The 10,811-nt window shown below is 47.1% G+C and overlaps 1 protein-coding gene across 1 annotated transcript; it reads right to left on the reverse strand.

Moving 5' to 3' along the window:
- Positions 1-3,819: 3,819 nt before the first annotated feature.
- On the reverse strand, positions 3,820-4,272 carry LOC132383885 (histone H2B-like). The gene has a single exon (XM_059955085.1). The coding sequence runs from the start codon at positions 4,270-4,272 to the stop codon at positions 3,898-3,900; it is 375 nt and encodes a 124-aa protein (XP_059811068.1). The 3' UTR covers positions 3,820-3,897.
- Between the last annotated feature and the right edge of the window lie 6,539 nt (positions 4,273-10,811).

The raw sequence follows: 10,811 nt of genomic DNA on the forward strand, positions 1-10,811 counted from the left end.
GGCTCTGTCCACTTTTGTCTATGTTGTTTTACGTATTCAGGCAACAATAAATATATGTGTTCGGCAAGGGTTTCTTATAACAAACAATACGTTTATTAAACACAGAAAACAAACCCACCAAAAGTAAACAAACACTACCGTAACCGGAAACAGCTGCTGAGCGGCAGCCCAAACAGTTCTTAAAGTGATATTCCAAAAAAAGTTCTTAAAAGTGGTATTGCCAAAAGTTCGATATGCTCACAGTCCATTTAAAAGGAGAGACTTTATAGGACGATTTAGGTTCTCTTTCACGTCGCTTGCTTCGATCCCCGACGTCGAACTTCCCACGAAGAATTTACCAAACAGAACGGCTTAAAGGCACTGACCTTTCCTTCTCCACTACCTTCAATCCTTTCTAGTTAAACCTAGGGATTAAGACGAAGATAGTCAACGAAATCCTTCCAAATAAGGATCAAACAAAGGTTGGCCCCGTTTCACCGTAGAAAGCGATTCTCCTCGATCTTTAACTTCCAACTTCCAATCTTCACTCTCCACTAATTTCGAACTAACAGGATCGTAAAGAACCTGCTGGCAATGACCTCTTAAACTTTAGGCATTAAATAAAAACTTCATCTTTCAACTAAACTGCGTCAGCACTTAAAACACGCAGTGGCATGAAGTCAACCTGGCAAATCCAGCCACGAACTGCCCCTCCTCACAGGGTGGGGTCTATCTTTTATAAACTGTAGAAAAAAACCGTCACATGATCTCTACTGGCGGGACAATGACGTCACCACCATCACAAGACCATCACCTCAAGTCCAGTACAGATTCAACCCCAGTCACGTGACAAGGGCTCCACTGTCATGTGTCACGAGTACGTAACAGTTGCGACAAAGTGAGATATTCATGTCTCCAAAGAGACCAGAACTGATTTGAGAGTGCCTGAACCTGTGTCCATTGTTTTGTGTACAAATTATTATCCTAGAAGTCCCCAGGTGGAGGGGGAGATCCTGTCTTCTGCGGAAGGAGCATTAATGGAGAGAGTATGAAAGGGCTTTCCAGGTCAGAAGAGACAGGTAGGCGTGGTTGTGCATTTATATTGGATGAAACCTCTGCCATTAGTGTGCACAGTACTTCGTGGGTCAGTCGGGTGCGTTGCTGCAGAAACACTGAATCAAGAATCCTTCTGGCGATACCAATCATCCGCTCCCATGCGCCTCCCATGTGAGAGGCGTGTGGTGTGTTGAACTCCCAGTTGCATTCCTGCTGACTGAGGTACCTTTACACCGTCTTGTCCATCCCGAGCCCCTTGGACGCTCCAACAAAGTTCGTGCCGCAATCAGAACTCAACTGCTTTGCAGGGACTCTTGGTGCAAAGAAGCGCCTGAGAGCATTAATGCAGCTGGATGTATCCAAAGATTCGATTACATCGATGTGCACCACTCTCGAACTCATGCAGCTGAACATATTGGCCCACCACTTGCTCTCTGCTTGTCCTCCTCTTGTGCGTCTAGTGGTGATAGTCCACGGACCAAATACATCAAGCCCCACATATGTAAAAGGAGGGCAGGCTTCACTGCATTCTGATGGGCGGTCCGCCATACGTTGAGCTTCCATCTTCCCTCGCAGTTTCCTGCAGGTTACACATTTGCGGAGTACTGAATTGATCAGTGTTCTCCCTCCTAAGATACACAGTCCCGGTGCCCTGATTGCTGCTTCCATCAGGTGACGGTCCTGATGCCTTAACTGTTCATGATGATGGCGAGAAAGCAGTAAGGACACATGGCTGTCTTTGGGTAGGATTACTGGGCTCTATTCTGCAGCTGAAAGGCGACAGTCTATTAACCAGCCTCCAATGCAAATTAGATCGCTCCTCATGATGGGGTTGAGTTTCCTCAAAGGGCTGTCCTATGGTATTGGTTTATTAGCTTGGAGGGCCGAAAACTCCCTTGCAAAAGCTGCTCTTTGAGTTGCTTTAAGGATGACATCCTTTGCCTGGGCCAATTCGTCAGCAGTGTACCTACGTGGGATATGAAGCTGTTTTAGATCCTGAAGTGAATCTCTCCAAGCCTCCCATCTGTTTAGCATGTCTTCTGGTAGGGGAGTATCCCAGTTGGAGGGCTGAGAGATAAGTTCCCTGAGATGGGCTCTTCCTTGGATCGTAACTGGTGCCAGTAGACCCAAGGGATCAAAAACACTGTTGACAGTGGAGGGAACTCCAAGGCGGGTGAATGGCTTGATCATGGTAGGCACGGAGAACGTGAATGTGTCAGTTGTAATCTCTCAAAGGAGACCCACATTCCTTTGTATGTGTATGTTTTTTTCCATCTAGATCTAGGACTTTGATTGCCGGAGCACAGTCATCGTGTGGAATTGCCTCCATTACTGCCTGACAGTTTGATGCAAACTTGTGCAAGTGGAGTTTTGACTCAGCGAGTGAGGCTTGTGTCCGTCGGAACAGATCGATTGCTTCGTCTTCTTTCTGTAGTGATATCAAGCCGTCACCGACATAGAAGTGCCTTTCTACAAACTTAACGGTGTCATCCCCGTGCTCCTGTGCGCCCACTCTCATGGCTCTTCGCAGTCCATAGATGGCCTCGGCAGGTGATGGACTATTGCCGAAAACATGGTCTTTCATCCGGTACTCAATGACTTCCTTGTTCTTGTCATTGTCCTTGCCCCATAAGAAACGGTGGAAATTGCAATGGTCTTCCTGTACTAAGAAGCAAAGGAACATCTGCTGGTTCTTCGCCAGGATTGCGACCTTCTCCTCCCGGAAGCGCAGCAGGACTCCGAGAAGAGTATTGTTGAGGTCGGGGCCTGTGATGATCACGTCATTAAGGCAGATACCAGCGCACTCTGCACTGGAGTCGAAGACTACCCTGATCTGATTGGCTTTTCTGGGTGGTAAACCCCAAATGTTGGGAGGTACCAGGACTCCTGACCTTCTCTCAGTGGCGGTGCAACTTCAGCATGTCCGTTAGCGAAGATCTTCTCCATGAATGCTGCGTATTGATGCGGCTTCTCAGGTTTCCTTTTCAGGGTTTTTTGCGAAGACGTGAACCGCTTGACTGCTTGCCCTTTGTTGTTTGGCAAGCGCTGGCATGGTTCCCTGAAAGGTAATGTGGCGACCCAGTTATTTGCTTCGTCTCTGAAGACTTTGGTGTCCATTATTTTTAAGAAGACGGCGTCTTGTGGTGATGGAGCAAGTTTATTATCATGTTCAGATTGAGCGAAGACTGACTGTCCCAGCGTCTTGTCAGTTACTTTAGTACACTTGTTAAAGCTCTGTCGTGCTTCCTTAATACATATGTAGCTTGTGCAGGGTTAAAAAATTGAATGGCGGCCATTCTCTTACACATTGGCCTTCAGTATGTTAACTGTTAGTTTGTGTACATTGCCAAGGCAGATCTCTTCTATCATCACCCAGACCAGATCCAGTCGTTGGGCAAAGGGGTCGTCGTGTGGTCCAGTGACCTGCTCCCTAAACTTGTGCACGTGGAGAAAATCTTTTCCTAATAGCGGGAGTTATTCTGATTTTGGATCCAGTTCTGGGATATGCTTGGCAATGTGGTGGAGATGTGGCTGGTGTAACACTGCACTTGGCGTCGGGATCTCAGTGCGGTTATTCAAAATTTCATTGCACTCTAAGAGCGGAGGGAGACAGATGACAACGTTAACATCCAGAGTTTGATGATAAGGTGATGAGAGAAATTGATGAGGGTAGGGTCGTGGATGATGAGTAACCGATTTCACCAGGACATTTGACAATGTCTCTCCTGGGCGTATCAAAAATAAATTTTCAAACTTACCTCAAATCCATGTCTCAATATTTTGTAACTCTTTTAATGAAACCGTGAGTGGCTCTTAAAAGAGCTTTTGATTTTCCCGTTTGTTTTGTCAGTAAACTTGACTTCACTTGGAGCTGGTGTACTTGGTCACCGCCTTTGTCCCTTCGGACACGGCGTGCTTGGCCAGCTCCCCGAGCAGCAGCAGGCGCACGGCGGTCTGGATCTCCCAGGAGCTGATGGTGGACCGCTTGTTGTAGTGAGCCAGGCGGGAAGCCTCACCCGCGATGCGCTCGAAGATATCGTTCACGAATGAATTCATGATGCTCATGGCCTTGGAGGAGATGCCGGTGTCGGGGTGAACCTGCTTCATCACTTTGTAGATGTAGATGGCGTAAGTCTCCTTCCTCGACCTCTTGCGCTTCTTGCCAGTCTTGCTCGCCGGTTTGGACAGAGCTTTCTTGGCGCCCTTCTTGGGAGCGGGTTTCGGTGCATCAGGCATTTCCCCTTCGGCTTCAAACACAATAATAAGCAGAAGCTGTTCCGAGCCCGGACTAAATAGCCAGTGCCCAAAGTGGTATGTTAATGAGGATGGGAACGCTGAGCATTTCCATTGGCTGTTTGGAGAAATGACTCACCAATCGGAACGCTGGGGGATGGGAAGCGGCGCCAATGTGTGGCGGTTACCGCTGTCGTTTAATGCGGGAGGAAGTACAGAAGGGCAGAGACAGGCGGGGGTGAGGGCTGAAATTGAAAAGGGAAACGCAAATTTCAAAAGCAGAATGAAAATAAAATCAGATGAAATGTTGTAAAATTAAACACGAAGACGTTCAGTTCATGACAGGGCAGCAGGGGAGGGAAGGAGAGATTTGAACATTTCAATGTAAAGTTCAAATCGAGCTTATTTATGCACAGGTGAAAGGAACAACGTATTTGTAGCAGCATCACAGACACGTTTCATCGGACACAACATTGACAAGAATAACTGGAATTAAATATGAATTATACCAACATATTCAAATAGACAGAGGACTATCAGAACAAAATCAAAATAACAAAGAGATTATGCGGGCAGTCGGAGAATCACCCTTTTGACTTTCTTCATCTCGTCACTCTCGATTCAGAGTCAGGCAACACTGCCACTTTGATCTGGCCCATGCCTTCATTCACCAGGTCCAACACTTGCCCTTATTGGATCTTCCCCCTACTTACACTAGTAATCGTGTTTGTGAGTGTGTGGCCAGGGTTAGAATGGGTGGGTGCACCTTCTTAGGATTAGGTTTGACGGTAGGGCTGGTGGATGTATATGTGGGGCTGGGAGAGATAAGGCTGTGGAGTTTAGTATGATGAGTTATGTGGAGCTATGGTGGAGAGGGTAGTGGAGCCACTTTAATCTACCCGATGCCTTTCATTAATGTGGCCTGACCACACTTGGCTTAAAGAACCGGGTGTGCTAAGGGATACATCATCAGTACTGCAACCTGGGGTTATTGGGGGTTTCAGGTCGTTAATCATGAGATTCCTTTGGCCAGGTGACCGAGCCAGGGTTGATCAGACCCAGCTTGTGTTTAGCCCATCGACCAAGATAATGACAGGCATGTTGTGGATATTTTAGACCTTGTCCCTTGGCTGTATTTTGACCATTTGTAGAGTTCAATGTTCTGAGGCCTAGTAATCAGGCTTTACCTCCAAGTAAGGTTCAACTTCCATACTTTAAATTTACATCTGTCTTTATTTTGTATCTGTGTGCCTGGGATCGCATGGGTTAAATTAACAGTGTTTACTGCAGTACAAACTAGTGATTAAGGTGTGCAGATTCACCCATAATTCTAAAGTATAAAAACCTCCGAAATCCAGAACTTTTTCTGTTGACATGACGTCACAAATGGAGAATTTTACCACAATTAATTGGCTTGTCATATGAAGAGCCTTTCATGGCTCTGGGCCACTCTTCCCTGTAACATCGAATAAAGAAAGGTTACCAAATTGAAACTGATCAAATAGTGCAAGGGCTTCATTGAGTGGATGTGGAGAGGATTTTTCTAGTGGTGGGAGTGTCTAAAACCAGCCCACACAGCTTCAAAATAGAAGGACATCCTTTTAGAATGGAGATGAGGAGGAATTCCTTCAGCCAGAGAGTGGTGATTCTGTGGAATTTTTTGCCATAGGCAGCAGTAGAGGCCAAATCACTGTTTACTCTTTGTCATACAGGCTACCTGTACTGATGAGTTCCTCCAGCATCTTGTGTTGCTTTAGATTTCCAGTATCAGCAGATGCTCTCGTGTTAGTGATTTACGCCTCATTCTGAGGGTTTCTTTCCTCAGTTATGGAATGCTCCTTCAGGGGAAAGATGCTCGTTGCCTGTTGTCTGTCACATCCTGATCGAATCTAACAGATTTCCTCATTTTCTCATTAACTGCAGGGAATATAGACTTAGCCCACTCCTCTCACATAACCAACCCTCCATCCCTGGAACCAGTCCAGTCAGTGTGGGGAACAGTCACTGCGCTCCCTCGATTGCAGGGATATCCTTCCTGAGGAAGTGTGACCAAACCCGGACATTACATTCAAGGTGTGCTCTCACCAGGGCCCTATAGAATCCAGTGAGACATCTGTACCCCTCTTCTCCACTCCTCCTGGATCACAGAACAAAATAGTGTTTGCCTCTCTCATTACTTGTTGTATCTGCATGTTAACTCAAGTGATTTGTTTACAAGGACACCCAGGTCCCTCTGAACATCCCCATGTGGAAATGACTCTTACAGTTTGATCCTGGGAATGGGTGATCTCACATTTCCCCACATTCTGTTCCATCTGCCCCATCCTCAACCATTCACTCTCCTGTCGACATCCCCCAAACCTTCTCACTACTGACACAGTCCATCCCAATCTGCCACAGCAGCAGACATACTCACTGAATTATGCAGCACAGAAACAGGCCCTTCAGCACAACACATCCATGCTGACCAAGTGGACAAAGAAAACCATTGTCAATTACCTACATTTGGCCCATGTCCCTGTGAAACTTCCCTCTCCACAGTGCAAGAGATATTGCAATGGTGCCCACCTATACCATCACTGGAAGTAGTTTGTTCCATGTAAATAGCGCATTCTGTGTACAAACCCGCTCCTCATGGTCTCATTTAATTCTTCCCTCTCTCACTTTATGCCTGTAATCTCTAGCTTCCAACTCCATGACCCTGGAGATAACAGATTCACTACTGACCATATCAATGTCTGCCATTATTTTATCAGCCTCTCTAATGTCATATACACTCTGGTGAGAATGTTCCAGTCTATCCAGCCTCCTGTTAAATCCCTTTTGCACCCTCTCTAGTTTAATGTCACCCTCTGATCACTGGGCAACTATAACTGTACGCCGTGCTCCAAGAGTAGTTTCCCCAAGTTTGGTAGAGCTGTAATGTGACGTCACGGTCCAGTGCCCAATACTCTCCCGATGACTGCAAGTGTGGCAAACACCACCTTCACCGTCCTGCCGACCTGTGTTTACACTTTGAAGGAATTCGATATCTGCACCCCGATGTCTCTCTGTTTTACAACACTCCCAGGGACCGACCATTCCCCACGGCAGTTCTGCCCTGGTTCGTCATTGACAATGGAACACCTCACGTTTATCTGTCATTCCTCAAATCACTGACCTCATTCATCACCGTCCTGTTGTATTGCTGGTTACATTTTTTTCCACAATCCACGATATCACCAACTTTAGTGGCATCGGTAAATTTGCAGATCCGGGCATTGATATTGTCAGCCGAGTCTTTAATAAATAAATTGCCGCAGCAGACTTGACTCGATCCCTGAGTCACACTTTTGATCACAGGTCTCCAGTCGAAACGATGACTTTGTCTCCTACCACCAGGCCAATATTGTAGCCACTGCCCTGGATCACGGGATCTCTCCTTCCAGACACGAGCCTCACCAGTCTGAAGCTCGCAGGCTTTTCCTTGCAGCGATACACACAATGCCGGAGGAACTCAGCAGGCCAGGCAGCGAGAAAACAGCCGACGTTTCAGGCCTGGACCCTTCACCACGATCTGTAGTTTCCTGTGTTCGGTTTTCCTCCGATCCCAAGTTACTGCATAACATAACCCATCCTCCAATCCTCTTCCACTACTCCTGCCCGAGAAGGGCGCAGAGAGACAGGAGTGGAGGAGACAAAGTCAGAGTGACGGACAGAGCTGAGACCGGACTCTCAACTTCTACACCCGTCAATTTCCAGCGGTTTATCAGAAACACAGAGCTCCTGAGAGAGGAAAAACTCCCTAACACACCACGTACACACTGAAGGAATTCTAGGAATTTACTGGCGGTCGGACTTCATCCAAACGGAATACAACGTTTTTGGCACAGGATTAATTTCAAATCGCCCGCCAATTTCAGAGCACCCAGCAACGGTGCTTGGTTACATTTCTTTAAAATGATTACCATTAATTTTATCACGGATTATACAATGTCAGTTTCATTTAATGCATTTAATATCTAATTCATTCAATTAAGATTTAAATGCATAATTACGAAATCCGTTCTCGAAACGAGTGAACTGCTTTCTGTCCGAGACGGATAAAAGGATTAAGATCGATCTTAATACATTCAAGATTTACGGTAATCACTGACTGGAACGGCATAATCACAGGAATATTTCAAGCGAAACAGATTAATCTGTTTCAAATGTAACTCAGCTGACTGTATCGATAAAAATAATTAAAAGGTTGTGGACACAGCTCCCTTTGTGAGGCGGTGGGTGACTCTTAGAAGAGCCTTTGTGTTGTGCTCGGGAGGAAGTGGGAGTTTTTCAGCCGCCGAAGCCATAGAGAGTGCGGCCCTGGCGTTTCAGAGCGTACACCACATCCATGGCAGTGACCGTCTTGCGCTTGGCGTGTTCAGTGTAGGTGACCGCATCCCGGATCACATTCTCCAGGAAAACCTTCAGCACCCCGCGGGTCTCCTCGTTGATCAGACCCGAGATCCGCTTGACGCCGCCACGGCGAGCCAGACGCCGGATGGCCGGTTTGGTGATGCCCTGGATGTTATCCCGGAGAGCTTTACGGTGCCGCTTGGCTCCGCCTTTGCCCAGTCCTTTGCCTCCTTTCCCTCTGCCGGACATGATGCTGCTTCACTCAGGTCGCTGCTCAGTGACAAACCGACTGCTGATGTCTCATTTTATACACAGCGCCCCGACCTGCCCGAGAAATGCGCAGAGACAGAGGCGGGGAGGGGAGGAGACAGAGTCAGAGTGACGGACAGAGCCGAGAGCGGCCTCTCATCGTCCAGCTCCGCCTTCACTTTACCACACCCACCAATTTCCAACGGTTTATCCGCAACACAGCTCTCGAGCGGAAAAAAACCGCCCTCACACACCACGTACAGACCGGAGGATTTCTGGAAGTTTGCTGATTCGCCTGCTTTAAATTATAGGAAGTGCTTTTCCGTTCCGCAAATCCCCGAAGACCTCGGTCTGTCCCTCCCCGGCCCCATGACCAGTGCGAGCGCCCTCACACACAGCAGTTGGTGGCCGAGGGTGCAGTCACTTCCAGTGATGAGAGGGTTAATTCATCAGAACAATTGTTCCTTTGGGTCGCGAGGGAAATGAAAGTCCGGTCACATAAAGTAACAGGATACATAGGCAGATATAAGGATACACAGACCTCGCTTCTGGCGCCTTCTAAACCCCAGGTAAAGTGGTGGCTGAGGAGCTGGTGTGAGGTAGGTGGGGCTTCAGCTACAAAGCCTCTCGAAGGGAAGGTGGAACGGGTACATTGAGAGGAGAACTTTCTTCCTACTGCACGGAAGGGGTTAAACGAGCAGGGATGAGGTCCTACAAAGTGATTTTCGGGAACTCGGAAAAAAGCAGGACTTCCAGGATTGCAATCTCGGAATTATGACCCAAACCATGTGCTGGTGTACTGACAATTCGATAATGCCTGCACTTTAATATGTTGATGATGATCTGATGCAGGAGGGAGGTCTTCAGATTCATGGATCAATGGGCTCCCTTCCAGGCAAGTGGGAGACCGGGACAAACAAGGCCATTTCCATCTGGACCATAAGGGAACCAATATCCTCACCAGGAGGTTTGATGGTGTCACTTGGCAGAGTTTGGAGTAGCAAGTGGGAGAAAGTACGTATGATAAGACAGTCTGAAAAGAACGAGAGCTAATAAAATTGCTGGGACTGATGGGGTGAAATGAGTTTATTTCAACATTAGGAGTAATCTGTTGTCGGAGGGATAGGGCTGGCAGCTCAACATTCCTGGGTTTCATTGTTTTACACGTGAGTTGGGGTAGGGTGGGTTTAACAGAAGCAGAGGTTACCCCACTGGGATTGTCACAATAAACTGGAAGGCTCACTTGCAGAGGCAATCTGCAGTTACACTGATAGGATTATCATATTGGACCCCAATGACCAGTGTGGGGACTTTATCTTCCCTAGAATTGATTGGATCTTCCACAAGATTTCTTCATTGAATCTGAAGAGTGTTTGAAACATTATGTACAGAGCCCAACCCGAGGAGAGAACAGACAGGAGGAATTAGTTTTGGGAAACGAGCCAGGCCAGCTGACAGCTGATTGTCATTGAATATTCTGGGATCTTATTTTTTTTCTTAGTGATGAGGAAGAATAAAATCAGATCTTGTATGAATTGCAGGAGGGCAGGTTAGTACAGAGTAAGACAGAAACCACGGGGCATTGATTGGGAGCAGCCACTGTCAGACAAGTCCACATCTGACGTGCGAGAGTTGTTTCAAGACCAGCAGATCCGAGTTTGAAATTGAGGTACAGGATTTATGCACATTTGGAAAGGCATGGCCTGATTAGGGACAATCAGCATGGGTTTATGTGGGCAGATCACGCTTGACGAAATTGATCGAGGTTTCGGTGGTGGTGATACAGATTATAAGATACAGGAGTAGAACTAAGCCATTTGGTGTATCAAGTCTGCTCTGTCATTTCTTCTTGGCTGATACATTTTTCCTCTCAGCCCCAATCTCCTGCCTTCTCCCTGTATCCCTTCATGTACTGA

Source organism: Hypanus sabinus, chromosome 31 (genome assembly GCF_030144855.1).
Source record: "Hypanus sabinus isolate sHypSab1 chromosome 31, sHypSab1.hap1, whole genome shotgun sequence".
In the NCBI taxonomy this organism is placed as follows: domain Eukaryota; kingdom Metazoa; phylum Chordata; class Chondrichthyes; order Myliobatiformes; family Dasyatidae; genus Hypanus; species Hypanus sabinus.

Bases quoted from the DNA above. Each gene is read 5' to 3' on its own strand.
- LOC132383885 (XM_059955085.1), bottom strand. From the start codon at position 4,272: ATGCCTGATGCACCGAAACCCGCTCCCAAGAAGGGCGCCAAGAAAGCT.